This window comes from Numida meleagris, chromosome 3, assembly GCF_002078875.1.
Source record: "Numida meleagris isolate 19003 breed g44 Domestic line chromosome 3, NumMel1.0, whole genome shotgun sequence".
Classification (NCBI taxonomy): Eukaryota; Metazoa; Chordata; class Aves; order Galliformes; family Numididae; genus Numida; species Numida meleagris.
This window is the reverse complement of record NC_034411.1, coordinates 35,382,610-35,405,596: the sequence shown is the minus strand read 5'-3', so window position 1 is coordinate 35,405,596 and position 22,987 is coordinate 35,382,610. Positions and strand designations below refer to the sequence as shown.

The 22,987-nt window shown below is 36.1% G+C and overlaps 1 protein-coding gene across 14 annotated transcripts in view; it reads right to left on the bottom strand.

The window, feature by feature from the left end:
• CEP170 (centrosomal protein 170) overlaps positions 1-22,987 on the bottom strand; it is an 89,054-nt gene that overhangs the window by 2,838 nt on the left and 63,229 nt on the right. For 4 of the 14 annotated variants that reach the window (XM_021392365.1, XM_021392357.1, XM_021392363.1 and 1 more), the window contains 8 exons: positions 20,463-22,268; positions 16,542-16,592; positions 14,717-14,951; positions 12,041-12,218; positions 10,497-10,664; positions 10,135-10,223; positions 2,790-2,883; positions 1,166-1,217 (listed from right to left, as the gene is read on the bottom strand). In XM_021392365.1, the coding sequence (XP_021248040.1) occupies positions 1,166-1,217; positions 2,790-2,883; positions 10,135-10,223; positions 10,497-10,664; positions 12,041-12,218; positions 14,717-14,951; positions 16,542-16,592; positions 20,463-22,268 (2,673 nt within the window). The other 10 variants (XM_021392361.1, XM_021392358.1, XM_021392362.1 and 7 more) reach the window with 10 other exon arrangements.

The following is a 22,987-nucleotide window of genomic DNA, read 5'->3' as shown; positions in this document are numbered from 1 at the left end:
CAGGGCTTTGGCTACTTATGTCATGGAACTAATTTTGAAAAATCTGGTTTTCTGAGGGAGGATGGGCTTCATCTGTCAGACAAAGGGAATACCATCTTTGGCAGCAAGCTTTCCAGTTTGATCAGGACGGCTTTAAACTAGAGTTGCCGGGGGTAGGATCCTCAAATCATTGCACTTTTAGGCTGACAATGGTAATGGATGCTCTGGGCCTGGAGTAGGACCACAGGCTAGTAAGACAACATCTAAGATTCAGGATAAGGGAATTCTAATTGGTAAGTCAGCCTCAATGGGACCCTAATTCAAGTGCCTTGCTAGGAAGCTTGTTCCAGTGTTTGACCACTCCCATGGCAGACAAATTTTTCCTAATGCCCAGTCTGAACCTCCCCTGGCAGAACTTCATGCCACTCCTGTGTGTCCTGTCATCAGTTTCCAGGGAGAAGAGATCAGTGCCTCCTTTCTAATATATTCTCAATTTTTAAATTGTTTTTGTTAAATGCAGTATATGCCTAAACAGCAGACTTTGACAACATAATGCTTTTTTTTTTTCCATTTTACACAGAAAAAAAGCCTTTGAAAAATGAAAAGCAAAGAAATAACTGTTCTATTTCATAGCCTGTGGATTCCACAATTACAGAGAATGGATCCAGTAATGTGAAGAGAAGATGTCAGGAACTAATCCTAAATTCTCATTTTATGGTATTAAATAAAATTTTTAAAAGAGGTTTCCTGTAGACTATGGCCCCAGTGCATTCCTTCTATTGAACTGTTCTACACATGAGGGTACTACAGATGCACAAAGACTATTTTATAAAGCTTAATGTCAGGAGGATTTTCCATCACCCACCCTTCACAATTTACCCACAAAAACGTGTTTATTAAGCAAGTTTCAGAAATAATTATTTTGGGATTCTCTGGACTATTTCATTTTAGGTTAAGCCTTTTCTCACCCACATAAAAAGATATCACTATTCTGTTTTAAAATAATTAATTCAGTGATCTTTCTTAACCAGATGTGCCAGTTATTATATGGTATTAATGTACGTAACTCATACTGTGATCATCTTTCAATAAGATGTGACATTTTCAATTGTTTCATGCTATATGTATATATAAAGAAATTGGAAGCAAACAATGATGACAGAGAAAAGAGAAAAAGGATCTGTACCTTGGAGCTGTTTCTCAACTCGTTTCAGTTCCTGTAAGATTGATGATATTTCCTAGGAAAGAAACAGGCATTCTAAAGCTCGAGGACTTATTTCATTAAAGAAAAAGACATTTGAGCTGTGTGTCAGTAGCAAATAAGATCCCTCCCCGAATTCTGATATATGGTATTTGTGTTATCACTCCTTGCATTGAAAACACCCTTGTTGGGTGAGGGCGAGCCATTTGCACCACAGGTCCCAGTGCTTTAGGATGGCCCTCTTGGAAATGAGAGTTCTTCCCGACTATTCAATTGCCCAAATCAGCAAGGGCTCATTTTACCCCTTACTTATCTGCCTACGCTACTTTTTCTCAAGCACTGACCATCACAGTAGTGTAGAAATGAGGCAAACTTTCAAAGGAAAGTTACAGTATAAACCCAATATTAATGGGGCAGACAAGCTGATTCATAACCATGTTCAGATGTGAGTCAGAACAGTCAGTAAGATGACTGCATTGAGATTTTGTCTTCAATCACTGGGCCGTTGTGAGAACCTGCACTGTGCCACCACTGGGTCCTCATTTGCCTTGGAGTGCCTCTGAGCTGTGCTGCTTGCTAACACAGACATAACCACAGCAACACAGTCAGAAAGGCTACAGTATGATCTGAAACGTGGTGCAGTTAATAAGTATGTATATCCTACAGTTGAAAGATCCTGCACTGAGAATACTGCTAATCTGACTGCTGAGGAGAGCTATCAGCAGGGTCTTCATAAACTGAGAATTTTTGTGGGTGGCAAAGAAATGGATTATAATGGATTTTACAAAGCCATTATCTTAAAGCAAATTCCACATCTGAGCTGGAAATAAACATCCCAAGGTCAAAGCAAACATCAATTCACTTGAAAATGATTGCATAGATCAAACACTTTTAAACAATGTGAGATGCTTTAATGCATTGTGGAAAAAAAAAAAAAAAGCAAAATGCAACAAGTCTACATCCTTTTTTTTTTTCCTCACCAAAGCCTCAAATGCCAAAAGGTACTGGGAAACAACACATGCTCCATTCCCTCACACTGCCACACAGTCTGGCTATGAAGTGGCCCTGACTAGGTGCAGCCAGAATGCTACATGAACTTGACTTGTAGTTGGTTCTCTACAGTTATTACTTCAGAACAATATTAACATGGTTAGGGTAGAAGAGTGCTTTTATTACAGTATGTCTACAGATTCTTTTAATTCCTTTTTTAAAAAATATAAATATTTCTTTAAATGTGAGAAAACAGTAGATACAGTAGTATCAAAATTGTAAAACAAGTTTATTTCAAAGAATCCAACAATCAAACTGATGGTTATTACCTTCTTTTAAATAATAGTGCCCAATGGAGTCTGTATATAGTTTGTATCCTTTTAGATTATTCTTTATCTGAGAAATCCCTCAGAACAGTTACTAAGGAGTGGTTCTTTCTAAGATAGTAGGTCTTAGTAATCATTAAAAAAAATTAAGTTCTTTATTGAAATAGACACTGGCAAAGTAAAAGCTTTTACAGGTGTTTGCATTATCAGTGAAAATAGCATTTTCTTCTTATTATTTAGAAATTAGATGAGAAAAAGGCTCATTCTACCCCAGAAAAAATAACTATTCATACCATACTCGACGTTTTCACAATAGGAACTTCACTTTCTGCTCGTAACTTGTTTTCAATTTCATCCCAATTTCTGTCTTTGTCCTTAAATAATATTCTAAAAGAAGGAAACACAAGAATAGGATGTTTAGAAGTAAACTAACTAAAACATAAAGATTAGACACAAGATACAAGAAAGCAATGTAGGGAGCACTGAATAAAACTGAAATCTGAAATAGTGAAATCAGACAGAAACCCAAGTTTGAATTTTCAGGGCAGCATACAAAGGTTCAGCAATATCATTCATATTTACAATAAAATGCCAATTGTGTAGCTAAATATTTGCTTATGGTGTTGAAAAGTTACTGTTCATTCTTTCCTTCAGCACTGAGATTTATTTACTTCTTAATCCAACTATTTTATAGCAGAATTCCCTGTTAACTTTGTATTTTGCAATAACTGCAACATACACGAGAGGTTAACACTCGTAAATAAATTCAACTTCAATATTTGTATTTTTTTATTGATTTGGTGACAAATAAAACACTTTTGGAAATTAAAAATACATCCCACAGGATATCATTTTTTCAAATGATGGAAAACTCCCACTGGACCAATTGAATATGCATGGCTTAATAATACAAGTATTGCTGTATTACATGTTTAGAGAAGTCATTTCTATTATATGTAAAATTCCAAAGCCTATTATAAGATTACCAGAAAGTTTTTTGCTTGTTTGTTTATGCTTTGCTTCCCTGCTGTGACAAATAATTGTTGGTGAAATCACTGTATAATAAAAATCATTTAAATTGTGTATAATTACACTATTGAAAACATGGAATCTGTGGATATTAAAGGTCAGGGTACTTTTTTTCCTTTTTTTTCTATTTTCCTTATTTTAAGTGACGCCATAATAATATTATGTATATTGTGTATATTCTAAATCTGTTCCTTCTTTAATTGCTGTAATTAGGTATTAACTCCAGCAGGAAATGTAACTAGCAAACATTAATGTTATTTTAGGCTTATAACAATAAAGATAGCTGCACTAAGACTGCTAAGCAAACAAGAAAACCATTTTAAAACCATAACATGAGTACATTTTTAAGATGTTATTGCTATGGGTAGGACTCTGAGGAAATAACTTTTTAAGGTGGAAAATCATGATGCTTTGCATCTCAGAGGCTTTATATAGCATATGTAGAAAAATACAGAAATTATAGTGACATTGCTTGCTTTCCCATTTACCTTGTTCACATTAGACTAAAACACTCCATATTCATATATGTGATTAATGCCTTTATGAATGTGGTGCTTTCAACCTTCCTGTCTTTTAGAGATGATATTACCTCTCTAACAATCTAAAAATTTAACATTTCAGAAGTTATTTTATTTAAAAAATAGCAAAAATCCTTAAAATTTATTTAAATATTATTCCCACTATAAGGTAGACTGGTCAATTTGTTTTTGATATAATTTTAGGAAGCCTATTTTATTTTTTCAACATTTTTTTTTTCAATTCTGCATTTAATACATGTTAACTTCATTGAGTATCATCTCTGTCTCCTTGGCTCTTCCTCTTTTCATCCATACTCTTTATATTAAGAGAATGTATTTTATAAATGACTGCCTGCTTCTGCTCTTGCCTTTCCCAGTCTTACTTTCTGTGGCAAATCTGCCTAACCTTTCTTATTTGGTTGTGCTCTGTCCCTGTTCTTCTTTTGCTGCGTATTGCAGGATGCACAGACAACTGCAGAGACAGATGAGTGGTGCTTGCACTGAGCAGACTGCCTTGCCTAGATTTTGCTTCACTGCACAGGTTCTTACCTGCTTGCTGTAAGGCAATCCAATAATACAGCATTTGCATTGTACAGCACAGATAAAACTCTGAACGTCTCATCACTGAAATGCATACTTACATCTCATCACTTCATAGTCTCCAAAAATTCCTGCAAACTCTTTTAAATGTTATATAAAGATAGAAAAGCAAAAAAAACCCTGTATCTGCTTCCTGAGAAATCACCGGAGTAATTCATTAGCAAAGAACTGGATGTAAGATACATGGCAAGAATGCCACAGAATTTTCCATTACAATGTCATTTTGTGTATACTAGTGGGTAAAAACAAAACTGATTAAACACAGCAATGAATAAAAGTAAATTACAAAAAGGAGCTTAGCCACAGCCAAGCTATGACCTTATCCTGAAGAAAAACAGATCTATAGAGGGGGTTTCATGAAAGGAAAGAATTGGGCACGTGAATCTGTTTCAAGTTGAACTCTATACTAGGACCTGGAAAAAAAATAAAAACAGCTTCACCAGTTCTGAGAGAATTTAGCCAAGGAATACAGCTTTGAAAGCTTCTCTCAATCCTGCATCTTAATATAAGGTAGGAATGATCAGAGAATCAGAGACTATCAGCATGGACTCTGCTGGCTCCACACAGGACCAGCAGTGTTCTCACAAACTCACCATGTGAAGAATGTTGCCCTCACTCCCTGTGACGAAGAACAAGCCTCTTCCAAAGCCTCACTTTCTAATCTTATCTCCTTACTGCAGAGGCAGGCTCACAGAAATTGAGTGCAGGTTCACAGAATTAGCTTTGAAAGAGCAGTCATCCCCTGACTCCTTTTTCTCATCTTCCTTTTGCCTAAGGCAGCCCACCAGAACACCGACAAGCTGTGTTCCCCTTTTGTCACAGTTTTCCGTCAGTCGAAGGGCACTTCTCACACAGAGCTGGGCTGGTATGCGGTGCTGCCTGAGAGGTCACTCGGCTCTCAGACCACCTACGTGTGTCCTAGGACTGTAAACTTAGTGCTCAGAAACCTGCTGTAGAGCTCTGGGCAGCAGGTGATGCCGTGAGCCCCAGGCCAGGCAGGCTGGTGGCAGGCTGATGCCTCTCCCCTCAGCCGCCATGGCGCCCACAGCTGTGAGTGTGCAATGGGTGCCCTTGTGCTGACAGAACTCAGTAGAAGTCAGAACATTACATACAAACTGGAAAACGGAAATGGCAGCTCCAGTGAAATGAGGAAGAAATTAGTCAAGCAAAAAGATATATATTTTCTCTTCTTTTCCTCAGATGCATTTCAGATGCAGTCATGACTGACTTCTGCTCATTATAATTTCTGATACATCTTCTTGTCAAGAATGACTGAAAATACGTATGTTCTTAATATTTCAGCCAAAGTGAAACTGCTATTTTCAGTAAAACTAGCCACTGCAACTAAAATGTTACAGAAAGAATCATTCACATTTGCAGGAAACATTTATTTGTCCAATTGGACTCAGACAGAAGGGATGTCATTTTTCAGTATATATGGTGGAATTTGTAATTGCTGTAACTGCCCCATACTGTCTCCATGCTTGTGAGAGAAGCTTACATCGGTGAACAGAGAAACTTGAGGGAGGACTTTTACAACACAGTCAGGCGCTCTGGCATCTTTAAAACTTTCTCATCTCCTTTCAGGGTCAAATCCTCTGTAATTGTACACAACTGTTAGCTTGACAAATCCTGATTGATTCTCATCATATCTGTTCTGGGCAGAAATTTTAAACGGCTTAGCTCCAGCGAAATAAATAGAAGTATAGCAGTCTGTTGAACTTATTACAGAATTTATCTTCGCTTTGTTTGGATGTACATAGCTCATTGCTCCCTTACATGTTCACTAAAAAACAATTCTACAACTAGTGTGTTTTTCTAATTCAAAATAACAATGACATTATGGATAATGTCATTTTATTCAAATCCATTCTGAGTAGCAGGAAAAGGAAGTTTTGATCTCAGCTTTGGGGAATATGCTAAGGAAAGTTCTCCAATGTACATATTTTTATGGAAATATGTAATGCTGTTCTCTTTAAATAAGATGTTCACAAGATGTGATATACACAATGTTCATACATATCCTCATATGTATCTTATCATAAATGATCATATCATTATTGCATTAATTACAATGTAGTAATGACATATCCATTAAGCTCAGAAAGTGTAGCAAAAAAATATAAGATGATACTGTTTCTCAGAATGCATTTGCAAACATAGCTTAATTCATTGTACTGTATTTGCAGTTGTTTGTGTTAAATAAACTACAACTGTACTGGAAAAATATTTACAGATCACAAACTTAAAACCATCAACAAAAATCAGGATGACAAAAAAGAGCAGAGCATCTACTATCTACTGCTTTTAAGGCACTTTAAGATACGTATCATCCTACAAGCCTACCATAAAAAAGTCAGTCAGTAAGAAAGATTCTTGTTCCGGTGATGCAGCTTTAAAAGGAAAAAAATATATACTGGTAAGCAGGGTTCCTCATGGATGTCATTGAATTTTCCCACAGAATTATGCTAAATACAAAATTTATGTAATATTTTTGTAATGTTTCTATTTGCAGTATTTTTAATGCCTTTTAGAAAGACTTTCAAAGAATGATCATGCTTAGGTATCTATTTGCATGTGTTTATTTGCTAATTTTTTTAGATCAGCTATTAAAGTAAATGCTACAGTGCACTCAAAGGTAGATTAATATTGAATAAGTTGTGAATTTTTACAGAAATTATAATAAGTTCTGCACAATAAAGAGAAATTCTTAATTTGACACAGTGCTGTGGTTTATCTGGGCAGGCGGCTTAGCCACAGAGCCATTCACTCACTCCCCACTACCAGTGGGATGGGGGAGAGAATTGGGGAAAAAAAGTAGAACATTTTGATTATTTTTTTTTAAATATCAACTCATAGCTTGAGCTAAAAACTATTTGCCAAGACAAAAATAGGAAAAGAGAAATAACAGCAATGACAATAATGTATATATTATATACATATTTACAAAACAAGAGATACACAGCACAATTGCTCACCACTTGCTGATCAATGACCAACCACTCCCCAAGCAATGGCATCTCGTCTCGGTGAACTCCACCCACCCTCTGTTTCATAGTTCCACATGATGTCATATGGTATGGAACATCAATTTGGTCAGCTGTCCTGGTTCTGTACCCTCTCTGCTTCTTGTGCACATCTCCCCCAGCCCCGTTACTAGCAAGACAGCACGAGAAGCTGAAACAGCCTTGGATTTGCATAGCACTGCTCAGCAACAACTACAACACTGGTGTCTGATCAACACTGTTTTTCTTCTAAAGCTAATACACAGCATCATAGCAGACACTATGAAGAAATCAGTTCTGTCCCAGCTGAAATCAGAACTCTATCAGCTTCTTATACTATCCTGCCAGTGAGAGAGCTAAGGCTACACAAGAGCCTGGGAGGGGACAGAACCAGGATACAATTTTTGAGAGTAACTATATTTTAAACCTAGATTTCAAAAACTCATTTACATCTGAAATTGACATATCAAAAATATTTATGTATTTTCCTTAAGGATATCTAAATAAATAAAAAATAAAATCATACATAAAATCATGTGTTTTGGGAAAACCAAGGAGTGAAAGGCAGCAAACAGTGTTTTCCAGTATTATAATCCTGCAGCCTCAAAACGGAAACTTGGAAAGAGAATGTCAGTCTGGGAATATCTTCTGAGATGGTGGAAATAACATGCTCACAAATGTTACCAGTAACCACTGGTGAAAATAGAACAGACTTGCAAATAAACAGAATAGAAATTATAAGAATGGGCTCTTTTAAAGACGTGATTCTTCAATGATACTGTTCCTACTAGAAACAGTAGTGCTAGAAAAGGCAGATAACCATTTCAATGAATTTATAATCTTTTTTTAAAATCTTTATTTGTATGGTCAAGTCTTTTTCAGTACTCCCATGAGATTACAACATACAGATATGTTAGCATTTTGCTGCTTTTAATAATTTCATCACACTATAATGGATTAAATTTGTGATTTAGTGATTAATTGGTCACCCATTTAAGATTTCAGTATGGGACACTTCCTGGACAAACCAATCAGTTACAGACCTAGTATGATCTCACATTTAAAAATTTTTCATGAAGTTCAGCCAAGTGACTTTTCTTTTTAATATGCACTATTTTTTAATTATTAGCTACAATAAGACATGAAGGAAGAACGTGTAAATTAAACAACACTGAACTTTGCATTTAGAATTTTCATTTCCTCTTGTCAACTAAGATGGTCACCAAAAGGTTGTATGCTCGCTAACTGAATTTAAATGCAGCTGTTGATAGAGAAACAAGTTATCACTTTTGATAAGTCTGGACTTTCTGTTAGATACTATGACATTTTTGGCAGGAATCTAGCTATCTAAGCAGGACTTTGCAATTGAAAATAACAGATGTCATCATCTGTTATTTTAGTTGTCTCTAAAGTTCTTTTTCAGAAGGATTTAATGAAACTGTTCTCCTCTCTCCAACTGTTTTTCTTCCTAAAATGGTTGATCACTATATCAGCTTGGCAAATATGCAATTCAGCAACATTCTAACCTTATTTTTAAAGTAAGGGAGTTTTATGAGGCTTGTGTAGAAGTAATGCAGATTTTGTACCCAATTCCATGCTTTGGGACAGCTGTTCTGCTGGAAATAGGTTGGATCAGGAATGGTGTGGTGAACAGGACTAGGGAAGTAATCCTGCACCTGTGTTCGGCACTGGTGAGGCCCCACCCTGAGTACTGTGTTCAGTTTTGGGCACCTCAGTACAGAAAGGATGCTGAGGTGCTGGAGCAGCTCAAAAGAAGGGCAACACGGCTTGTGAAGGGCTTGGAGAACATGCCCTATGAGGAGAGACTAAAGAAACTGGGACTGTTTAGTCTGGGGAAGAGGAGACTGAGGGGAGACCTCTCTTCAAATACCTGAAAGGTGATTGCAGTGAGAGCGGGGCTGGTCTCTTCTCACTGGTGACAGGTGACAGGACAAGGGGAAATGGCCTCAAGTTGGGCCAGGGGAGGTTTAGGTTGGATATCAGGAAAAACTTCTTTATAGAAAGGGTTGTTAAGCACTGGAACAGGCTCCCCAAGGAAGCGGTTGAGTCACCATCCCTGAATGTGTTTAAAAACTGTTTGGATGTGGTGCTCAGGGACATGATTTAGTGGTGGGTTGTTAGAGTTAGGATAGTATGGTTAGGTTGTGGTTGGACTTGATGATCTTGAAAATCTTTTCCAACCAGAATGATTCTATGATTCTATATTATCCTGTCCATGAAAATTTTGCTGACATTTATCTTCATATAATGTGAAACACACACAAACAATAATGGAAAAACAATTAATTTGAAATTTCCTTGAACATTAAAAAATCCCACCATAACCCAAACATTGTTTTTTCAAAACACAAGCTGCTAGTAAGTACATTTGCTCTATTTGAATTACATACATCTCCTACTAGCAGGAATGTCAATGAGAGCAGAACATTTTCAGTAACAATAACAACTTTAAAAAGAAAACCCACCTGATTTTGCCAGCTGTTTTGTCTATGGATTGTCTTATCTTGCGAGAAAACTGGAAGACTGAGGACAACAGCAAACTATCCCCCATAACCTGAAGTAAGTTTTAAATATTTAAATAAATAAACAAAAAATTCCATACATTTTCCATTTTTTTAACCTTAAAAAATATTACTTGTGTTCTAATTAGTATCTTATACAATCACATTAAAACATTTTGCAAATTAAATAACAAAGATTTTTTTCCAGTATTAATGCTACCTGCTACAGGTAGGAAAGAAAGGATAGTGTAGAATGCTAAGCAGAGAGATGATTATGAAAAACTAAAATAGAAACATTACTTTAGAGAAATTTCTTTTGTACTCACTTCATCTCTGCTCCAAGTCCTTCTTCGGGTAATTGTTGGGGGATCCGTGGCATCTGGTAGCTGAGGTCTAGCATCATTAGGCCGACCGTTCCCCTCTGGTGGTTTGGCATGCACCAGTGGAGGGATTTTTCTAAAGTTGAGACTTTCGTCAAATACTCGGTCAACCAACTGGAGAGTAAAAGAAAAATGCAGTTTATGAAACCAACTGGATATGTGTAAAATGAGACTAATCCTTTTTCCTTTTCAAACGGCTTAGAAGAAGCTTATCAAATAAAAGTCACTTTGTTGTTTTCTGTAGCATAGGGTGATGCCTCACCTATATAGCAATACCTTGTTAAAATGAATGTCTTTTTTTCAAACAGCAGATCTACATGGCAACAGAAATAAGGTTACCCCATAGAAATTTCACTTACACACAAGTAACTTGGATAATTACCTACAAACTGGTACGGGATATATATCTGAAATTAAGTACAGTGCAACCAAATTTAGATTTTTCCCAATTAGTCATAGAGTTACAGAAATACCCATGCCTGCTTAAAGGAAATACTGCCACCTGCAGTAGTATGTACAACTGTACAGCATTTTTTAAAGAAAATAAACAGTGGTATAAAAATCAGAGCAATCTGACTACATCTGAGAAAATGAGCACTACTTGCTGAAGTTTAGCTATCAATCTATACGATTTAAAGATAAAATCTGTGTGAATGTAGTTACAATTTTTCCGAGCACACAACTCACAGGTTTCTTGTCACTGTTTATATCTTTTTTTCCACAGAAAAAGACAGCATTATACTAAACACAGTCAACTAATCTATTAACCAAACTTTACATACACAAAAATGAATAAATACATTTTGAAAGGAGTACAATGAAGAAAAAAATGCAGTAAACATTAGGGTGAATTGTAATATGGAAGAAAGTGATGATTTAAGTTTAGATTAACATGTTTACCAGCATTAGAACTGAGATGGTTACTAGAACAAGTTAGTCAATATATTCAAGCAACAGCACAACAGATTTGGTCAAAGAAAATAAGAATTAATACAAGCACAACGCAAACTTATTTCAAGGCAGTTTTTATGATGTTATTGGGAAAGAAAATATGAAGTTATTGTTAGCTGATGGTGCCTAAGCATTTCGGTTTTCAGAAGAAGAAACTTCAATGTTACCTGTGAAAAGGGGATTTTTTTTAATAGCTATATAAAGTATTAAATGTATAGATATATATTCCTTCATACGTACTAGTACTTTTAAATGCACTTAGATACTACCCTACAGTATCTAAGGCTAAGGATAAGCAAGAAACAAATAACCATCCTGTCCTATGCTTTGTGGAAAAAAAGAGACAGACAGATAGTATGCACTTGTGTGGTATTTTTTACAATCTGCATTAACAGAATTATTTCTGGGTAGTTTATCAGAACGTAAAAGAACTTTAAATTAAAAACAAATGTAGAGATCATGCATACAGGTTGGGTGGAAATAACTAAAAAAGGCTATGCAAAATGCTAAAAGCAAAAGAAATAAAGAAAAGAAAGAACCTTATGCATTTCTCCATGAAGATCTCCTACCTCTTCTCTAGTGTCTATGGCAGAGCCAGGGGTGGTGGCAGCAGTGCTTACTGTGGTACTGGGGGCAGTGCCTGATGAAGTCACTGAATCTATTTCTCCTGCTACATCGTTGATTTCCCGTGCGATGAGAGCCAGATCTTGACTGATCCTAGTAATAAAGACAGTGTTACATTCTTCTCTACAAGTACTAACAGAGCAGTAGAGCCCAGCCTGCAGCCTTTCAGATGATGTTCCAGTTTTTGACGGTAACTGAGTTACGAGGAGTCTGCTTTTCTGAACAGAAAGTGCATTCACAGAAATACAAAAGGAAATTCTTAACTGAAGCTCTTAATAACATGCCTTTAGAGAGGAAGATGGTAGAAAGCAATCTCAAGAGAGTATCCTTGATTTCTTCCTAGGATTCCCAGGCAGAGATGTGCACAACACAGTTAAGTCCAACTCAGGATGCACTAGAAATACTGTGAAAACACTGCACAGATGTCCCATGTAGACACAGTAAAACAGATGTCCAGGACACCCTTAATTTATATTTCAGTTTATCTACTTGCAAAGAACTTCAGCAAGACCTCTGATTATCCAGCAGCCTTGCAGCTTGCTCAGATTAAGCTGTTACAAACCTAAAATTTCTGACCATTACTTTAAATCCTCAAATTTAAACAAGAAAAGCTTGCCATTTGGAAAAACGAACATATGATAGCACTATACAAATACGTTCAGCTTCTCATCTGAAGGTTCACGTGACTAATTACTATTTGAAGAGCTCTGAACTACAGAACTACTTTCTCTGCAGTTGCTTTTTCCTTTCTTCTGATCCACCACATCACAAAATAGCTCTGCTCCGTATTCTCCTCAGCCAAATGGAATCATACGAAGGGAGCTTCCCTATCTTTGCTTGCCATCTCTCTTTCCCCAGGAGGCTCCAAAATACATATTTTTAAAATATATTTTCCAAGTTTATTAACATTTGTTAATTCTAGAGTCTATGAAAGGTGTAAACTGGATCATTCTTTGAAGACCAGTTTAAACACAACACGATTGTAACATGGAAAAAAACAAAACGTTTGTCATATAACCTCAACTTTTAACAACGCACTGCTAGGAAATACTTAACTTTAAATCTCCCTAATCTGATCAGTCATTCGATTGATTTAAAAAAAAAAAAATCAACCCTCCCTCTCCTGTCCCCTCAAAATCTTTTGCGAAGACATTGTTAAAAGTGTAACTGATGACTGGCAAGCATAAACCAATATGGAAGAAAAACAAATAAAAATAATAATAAAGAAATGCAACTGCAGAAGTGAAGAAAGCTAAAATTAGTGAATTATTCCACTTCTCTCCAGCTGACAAGACTTGTATGCATTCTCCCATAATTACCCTGGTCACCCATTCACTTCCACACTTAAAAACAACCCAGAGTGGATAAAAATGCAAATAAAAATAAATAAATCTTAAGTCACACAATTCTGTAAGAGTTGAATATTTTTATAGATGTGCATGTGTGTATAAATACACATATATGCACAAATATATATATAACATATTTCTGATGTTAAAGTACTTGTCCATGTTCATGAGGGTAAAATATCACCTAAGCTACAATAAGGAAATTACAGCTTTGAAGTTTCTAAGCCTTATGCATTTCTGATTTTAATCATACCTTGTTCATATTCTCGCTATTGAATTATAATTAAATTAATAACCTGTTAGTTCAAGGTGATTCTCACAACTTACCAAGTCTGCCTTAAGTATTTTCCCTTTGCACAGACTACACTAGAAGAAAATGCTGAAAAATATTACCAAGAAGATGGGAACAAATAAATAGTTACTTACACTAAGCAATGCACAGTACTTCACAGCTGTGAGACTACAGTGTAAGATAAATTTAAAAAAACAAACAAAAAAAAAAAAACCCAACACTTTTCTTGTTTAGGCTTCCAAACTAAGTTTTGTGAATACGTTCAAAACTTGAACACTCACATCTAAGTTTTAAATAGCATTTAAATACTTACACAATTTTATTTACTTTGTGTAAGCTAATTTCATTGCCTGGGTATTGCATGATATGGGAATAATCAGTTAGTAGAGTGAAGAAATGACTGCCTTTTCCATGGCTCACTTGAAGCACAGTGCTAATAGCAATAATGCAGAAATTGCTATGCTAACCTCAGGGATCACAAGAAATTACTTTTTGATGAATGAAGATGATTATAAATCACGGTCTCTCAAAACTTACTTCCTCTCTGACACCGATGCACTCATCTGAAATTCCACCTCAGTGTCAATGCAAATGTAATATGAAATCAGATATACTTCAAATATACTTCATGAACTACACCATAAGCAACCAATAGTTCCACACAAAGTTCCTCAGCAAGTGCCACTAATGCAACCAGAAGCTGCATTCTGGGATCTAGCAATCGTAACTCAGAAATGATAACCATATTCCATTAGAAATATATGCACAGGTAACACAAGTGTTCTGCCAGTGTCTCATAAGAGGAATTTAAAATCACCCATTCAGTTAGCGAATGAAAACCAAGTAGAGTGATACAGGTAATCTACCAGCTTACTTTCTCCTGTATATGTACCATACAACTGGCTGGGTACAAATCTTTATTATTTTGGTGGCGCTCCTTTGAAACCAACCTTGCTATTTCTTCTCGATGAGCAGTCCAATCACGTATGTAATCTTCCTGTTCTTTTATTCTGTGCTTGAAAGCATTGCTACTTTGAATTGCTGTCCCCGTGCTCTGCAGTCGCGTGGTTTTCAGGGCTGGAGAGGTACGTAGACGGGTATGTTTAGGGGAATTACGGTTTGATCCAAATTCATCTTCTGAGGTGGAAGCATAATCTGTAGGAAAGCGCCTCCATCTTGCACTTACTAAATTAGTTTAATCATTAAAAAAGAATTATTATTGCATCTTTTATAAGGAAAAAAATTATTTCAGTATTATCATACAAATACACAATTATTAATTGCCAATCCCCAGATACCTTACAAAAAGCTTTTTCACTACATCTTAAAAAGAAAGCTACAGAAGTTGTGTTAAATAATATTAATAAAACATAAATTGGATGCTCTTTGTATAATGATGAGTGAAATAAGATGTAAAAGCCAGTAATTGTATATGAGCTCTAGCAAACTCTATTAAAAAACAAGGGCCCAATTCATTAAGTATATAGTCAGCTTGCACTTTTTCTGCAGATTTTTTTCCCACAAGTTTCATTTAAGGTTTAACTAGCGCACAATAAAAATGAAAATACATGAGTGAAGGACTGAGCTGGCACCAAGCCTAGAATGCATGCTTACATAAGAAAAGCATGAAAACCCTAGAAGATGCAATTTAGCATAGACAAAAAATACTTCTAATACTGTGCCATAAAAATCAGCAGCAGATCTCCAGAAACCTTCGAGCAAAATGCATGTTTTCTCACATGTAGCACAAAGTATATATGGCCGCAGACAGACTGAAGTAGAAGAGAACTGGAATTAAGTAGGGGGCTTTCCTCCCCCTAGGAATTAGTCAAGTCCAAAAAGTGTGTTTAAGACATACTGTCCTCTAACATTCCCAGCAGGAAGAGAGATCACTCGAGTGCGAAGGAGGGCTCATCACTGTGACCTGCTGAATTCTTGCAGGGGATTTAATCCCCTAAACTCACTGACATTCATGAGGCTCTATAATTACTGTCGACATTTTATAAAGTGTGTGATCACCTCTTGGAATTTAAAGGAATAGATTCAATTAATGCATAGTGGTTTCAGCATAGGAAAAAGAAAAATGCAAGATGTTATAATGACTACTCCCAAACCATTAAAAAAGCCAACACATTAAAAATGAAGTATCAATATGAATTTAGGTAATAAATATTGAAAGTAATTTTTAATTGTCCGAATATCTGTGCAATGCTTTGAAAAATTATAATGCTTATGACTCTGATGTCATAAGCCTATACCCCTTCCATCATGTAAATAAACAATTTATAATTGCTAAAAACACAAACATTCTCGTGCAATTTTTCCAGGTTTAAATATGGGCTTCAAATTGTGTCCAGCTCTACTAATTTTTGTTCAATTATTATTATTCTAACTTTACTGAAGGAAAGAAAAAGATCTTTCCAGTTACTTACTGTATTCCTTTTAGGGGTTTCAAGTTTGTTTTTTGTTTTAGGGAAATAGAACATAAGCAGAAAAAGCACATTTCCGCACCAATAGCATGCAAGCAACTTGTGACTGAAGTCCAAAGAGATTTATGAGTTGGGCCACATTTCAGTATCAATTTTTGTTTAAATATTTTGTCCGAGCTCAAATGAAATGTATCAAAATAAATATAAAATTTATCATAAAGTCTCTCAAGTGAGCTAGTCCAGTAACTCAGCACTGTACAACGAGCATATGTAGTCATATATTTAAAAACTAAAGATTGAATGAGAAGTGAAATATCAGAAACAGATTTGATTTCTAGTACTCTACCACTGTAAGTTTCAACATCAGGATCTGGGTCTGGGAGAAGCTTGGGTTTCTCTGTGTACAAAATAGTGTTTTATCATGTTAATTTGTATTAAAACATTCAAATAAGAATCATTTGCTTAAATAAAATCTATTGATGAGATCAGTATCAATTCCTCTTTTTCCACACAGCACTGACTCACACTTTTTAGGAAAAGATTCTTAAATTATACATTCAATCAAAAATAAAGAACTTTGCAGAAGCTTAAACATTTCAGAGATACTATGCAATTGAAATAACATCAATAGCAATTGTCTACATAGTACCATACAATCAATTTTCAAAATTTATTATTATGATTATTTTAATGTGGGGAAAATGTTATCGTATACTTAACAGTACACAAATCTAATTGGTGACTACTGTGTGAAAGCACAATGCATTGACAATACCTTAACTTGGCAAATGACACCAAGATCCTACTTTTAAGATTTGGGGACAGATTTATTAAACATATCCCTTATAAAATGCTCTCATTAATGCATTGCCTTCTCAGAGATCATCCATTTCAAATATCCTGACATTTGGTGCTCAGAATAGCAAAAATGCCAAAAGTCAGATAAGGATTTGTTTTCTCTCCATGCTCAAACCCTTAGCTTTTTCTTTCAGGGATAGGTCCCTCAAAGCTGCTGAAGTATCTGCTAATTATTTGCAGTGACAGCTAGGACAGCAGGGCTGCCAACACTAGTTGCTCAGCAAGGTCTCCCTGCTTTGAAATAATGCAGAATTTTACAGTTGCAGTTGGCACTCTCGCACTAGGTCTGTCCCCACAGCTCTTTTTCCCCAGCACGTGGCTCTTCTTGTAACACCACCTGCAATTTTCCTCCACAGTTCTGTGTTCTCAGTTTTTATTGATCACACTATTTTTTGACGATTTAGTGCCTTGATTAAATCTTTCATTGCTTGTGCTATATATACACAATGACTAATTCTGGTTTGGTTTTTCCCAGTGCTCTCACTTATCTCACCTCTCGCCATGGGAACAAACTGGCGATTACTTTAATACTGATAATTCTCATCCAAGACATTCCATTTATCTGCTTACCCTTTCATTCACAAGCAAGCAACACTTATCGGCATGAAGGCTTAAAAAAGTTTCTTGAAGCTACCGACTTGCTCACAGCTCTGACAATTTTACTGCTATTACGTTGCAATTCATCCACATAAATACACAGTAATTAAAAACTCTAATCAATGCAGTCCTTTTCTCCTCACTTTGCAGGCACATACGTCTGAACATTCAAAGAGATTTGCGAAATGTGAAAATAATTTTCTCTTTGGTAGACAGAATCTAAGAAGCATGATTCCAGTGCCAATATTTTAGTGATTTACAATGTTCTAACGTTAACTACTCTGATGAGAAGGCCCTTGGAACAATCTTAACACTTCAATCACAACTAAAAAAAGAAAAAGTGACTAATTTACTGGTAACGATAATGCATTTTCCAGCCTTTCTAGGTCCAGGTAGATAAGAAAATACATAATAGTTACGCTTGAATTAAATCTGCCTGAAGGCAAACACATTCAAATACTTTCAGGCACTTTTGTCAGGCATTTCATTAGTAATTTTTAAGAGCACAACAAAAAATTTAAGAGAATTGTTGACATTTCTAGAAACAAAACTATATTCTTTGGATCTAAAATCTGCTGCTGCATTACGTTTTTATATAATGCATGCAAATGATACATTCAAATTAAAGGTATTTTAAATATGTTTAATATGGGGAAAATAATGAATAGTGTTATTAATAACTTGAGCTGTTATAATCATTTTTAAAATGCCAATGAGAAAATGGAGATGCACTGAGTAGCGGCCTGTGTAAGTGGCTTGCAGTAGGAAATTTTACACCCATTTTACAGCAATTCCAATGTACCTAAAGTAAATTCTAAATGGCCTACATGCTACTCCTGATTTGGGAATGTAAACTGATAATTTATTTTTAATGACAGAAGCTGTTTCTACTGCAAATTTTTCAATACAGTATTGTTTTTAAATAACTGATTTGTATACTAAGTTGGGATAGCTCATGAGAAGATGTTATCTTTTCCCTTTGGAAAGCAGTATATTTTATACAAGGCACAGTAAGCTGTACAATGCTGCTAACTGAAATGAACGTTAAGGACAGACAGCTAGGACAGATTAATAGACTGGGAAGAGAAAGCTGAAAGGACTCCACTGAACAGAGGTAGCAAATCACCTCAATGCAGCAACCTGGGAGAAGTTTAGAAAGCACATAGTACAAATGGACACAAATCTCAACATCCGTATACAGTTTTCATGGGGAAGAAAAAAAAAGCAAAGCAACAAGTAATGTCTGTGGTTTGCCTTTAAAAAAAAGTCAGTAGTAGCAGGATGAGAATTAGTTATTAAAGGTACAAGCAGTATTAATGGACACTCTTCTCTGGCCTAATGCTGCCAACTTTCAAGCTGCACAAATCCAATCAAATCTGAATAAAAGTGAAAATATGTTACTTTCCCAATGACATCTTAGAGGGAAATATTCACTTTTTGTCAGAGGCTTAACTTCTTTTTTTGTATCCCTATAGAGATCATATTAGAACAGAATCACTTCTTTTGTTTTACACTTTGCTTCTCCTCTGAAATTTCTGTTCAGCTAATAACTGACACAACAAAAATATACCTGTCTGGGAGAAAACACTGCTAAGAATCCTACAGGTACATTTATGATATACAAGCAACAGAAGGGTTGCAGGAAATGTACCTCTCACATATGTTTATATCAATTCTAAACAGGAAGCAGTGCATTAAAAAACAATCTCAGTGGAAAAGCTCAGCACTAGAATTAAGGAGGCTAGCGTGATTTTTTCTTCTTAGATTGTGGACTGGCTTCAAATACAGTCAATGGCAATTCAAAAAGCAAGAAGTCACCAATTATAAATATTAATTTCATATAATAGATAACGTGTAGAATCACCACATTTCAACTTTGGTTGCTTTAATATTTCTGTTGGAAAACAGTTAGCAGTCTTTCACTCTGTTCATATTTAAAGCACCGTGTTAACTTCTAACTGAATAGCAGGTTAAATTTAATTAATTGTATGGATTTTTCTCACCCATGCATAAGATAAATTACAGTAAATGAGCTACAATACAACAGAAGATAAATATGATTTGGAAATCATGACTAAATCAAAAATTGCCATGACTTAGATGAGTGAACAGAAACTACTCCAAGGCAATGCAAGTGTAATATGAATTGCTTAACTTTACTATGTTTAGTTAGGTAATGTTGGTGTTTAATTTTTACATTTATTACTTCTTTGCTATTATCAATATTAAACAAATCTCACTGTTGTGGTTTTAGAAGCTAATCTTAAATTATGAAAAAGAATGTCCTAAAACTGCTCAGGGTCTTCCTTAGGGAACACTTACTGTATGTTAGGCTTGTAAATACACTGAACAAACAAATACTGTATATTCTATGTAGTAGAAATGTTGCTGGCCTTCTAAATATTTATTACTATGGCTTGAGCTGAGAGATTCCACCCTCATGCAAATCAATGCTGCCACACTCAAATATCTCAATGTAATTCTTTGACATTGACTTCCAGTTAGACAAACACAATTTTATATATATATATATATACACACACACACGTATATCTCCATCCAAGAAGTTAAGGATTAAAATTTCTTGTCTTTGTGACCTTAAGTGAGAAACATCCCCAAGCATCAAGTAGGAAGCTTTCTTGGTGAAAGAGAAAGATCAAGTCAACTAAAACTCAACAAATTGTTTGGTAAGAACAGTTTTTAAAAAATAAATAAATGAATTATCCACATATTACACAGACACACACACACACACATATATATATATATAAATATAGTACTGTAGAAGACTAGTTCAAATAATCTGACGTACCTGAGGGAGAATTATGAGCTGAAGCCAAAGATTTGGATTTTGAATCAGAAAGTCGAGAAATGCTATTGGCTCGAGTTCTAGCAGAAACTTTACTACTATCTCCTGCTGATGTCAACCTTGCACTTCTGATAATAGCTTCTGGAGTACGAGATGAAGCAGTGCTTCTAGTTATTGTCGCTTCAGAATCACTACGTGCTGATAAAGAACCAAGTCGAGTTCTGCGAGGTTGAGCAAGTAAGTCTATTCTGGAAATACTCCTCCTCCCTGAGGGAGGTTTTGATGTAGAACTTGTAGTGGACACTTCAGAAGCCACTGAAGCTTTATCGGCATCAGCAAGCTCGCTATCTGAGGCTTCACCAAGTCGTGCTCTGCGCAGGAGAGAAGTCCTTGTAGGACGAGGTCTTGGAAGAGTGGTCGATTTACTAGATTGTCCAAGTACGACAGGAGAGCTTTTTGATTTAGCTGACTTTCCTTCCATTTTAGAATGCAAAAGTTCATCTGCTGAGGCAAAAGGGACTCTTCCATGTGATTTGCCAGAGTAGGTTTCCTGGTCAGATGATAAGATATCGGAAATGGCGGAATGAGGTACACTAGATGTTTGGTCGTCATCTGTCAAGTCTACTGATGGTTGTCTCATTCTTCCACTGGACTGCACAGATTTGCGAGCATCAGCTCTAGATCCACCATCCGAAGATCGACTTTTTGTTTTCTTTTCCATCTTCTCCCTGGCACTTGTTGCAGAAGATTTTACAACATCCTTAGAAGGGGAACCAGAGGAACATCTATCTTTATATAAGGTCGTAAAGCTCTTTCGTTTCTGTGTGGATTTCCTTTCACTGTCACCAGTAACGAGACTGATTGTGCTGGCTGTATCTACATCTGATTCTGGTGATATGGAATTATCTCTGTTATAGCTAGGAGTCTCAGGACCCTCATCAGTTTTATTTTCTTCACGCAGTTTAGCTTCAAGGAAAGCCATGACAGCTTCAGTGTCTTTTAAAATGAGTGTTGTATCTAGACTGGAATCAGTATCCATTGAATCACTTCTGTCACGTATTCTGTTTGCAGATGCTAAGGGGGCAGCAGATCCACTTTGCTTATTAATGTGAGGAATAAGTTCTATGGGTATATTTGTGCTAGGCTTATCTATAGTAAAACTGCCTTGCCTCACTAATGGTTTTGAAGATTCCTTTTTTTCTCCTGATGCTTTAGGACTTTGTCCTTTAATACTTTCCTCATTTTTTCTTCTTTTTCCCTCACTCTGTGCTAACTTCTTTTCTGTTTTATCAGTAACATGTCCAGGAGCTTTGTCCTGATTATCCAAAGTTTTGCGTGACACAGCAATCTCCTCCTTATCTTTCTCAAGTAGGTTTGTAGCAGATTTTGTGGGTGTCCAATGTCCTTGCTCCTTTCGTTCTTGTTGAATTTTTGCTAAAGCTTGTTTCACCACAGAATTTTCTCTGCCAGTTTCAGCTCTCTCTTTACCGGAAGGACTAGGAAAAGAAAAAACCTTTTCTCCTGTTGCTTTGGGTGAAAGACCATTCACTGCTCTGTTTGACTTAGCTATACTTCTGCTGTCAGTATCTGAAGCACGAGCTGGAGTTTCTTTCTCCTGGAGTTCAGTGTCCTGCTTTTCACCTATTTCTGATCTCTGATGAGATGCAGTTTTTGTTCTGGAGCTTTCACTCATTTTCTCCTCCTTGGGAAGCTGTGGAAGCGTCCTTCTCTTTCGCTCACCTTGGCTAGTCACAGAAGTAGCTGAACCAGTGCTTCTGATGGAAATACCAGACTCACTGATATCTGTGTCTAAAAATGAAAAAGAAAACACAGCTAAGAAGTAATTCAGTAGCAAGCTAAACACAAACATTACATTAAGATAGCATATCGCTAATCAAACAACATAGAACTGCGAAATGTCACTAGAACATCTGATGGCAGCTCTGAAAGTAATGTCTCCTGCTTTATTGTGTTGGCCCATGACCTCAGAGGCAGATGATGGTGGTATAGCAGTAGAGAGTGAACCCTTCTGCCAATATCCTGTTACATTTTGTTGCCGTTCGATGGATGGCAGCACAGGGGTAATCTGACAAAAAGGTGTCTGACATGGAAGTGACGATGAAGCAAAGGTGTGGAATTGATCTCCTCCATGCAGAAAAAATGGCACCCATTGACATTCACTGATGCTTGCTGAACGCTTCTGGAGACCAAACATCGGATGTGAGCACAGTGAGGTGGTAGGTGTGCATTTTAGGAGTGCAGTTCACCTCTGCAGGTACAGATTTTTACGAGCATGACATGCACGGTCTTGTTCATCACTGGTGAAAATGCAGAGGTAATGGTGGCGTCTATGTTGAAAAATACATATAAACATACATTGGTTGTTCCAGGAGTATAAGGCATTAGAACTCTCTAATCTCTTAATTGAATATTATCAGTTATACTGTATGCATACAGTTGTATGTATAAAAGTACTACAATAAATCAAATAGTTACCTTCTGAGTTCTTAATTTTTATTTTTGCTTTG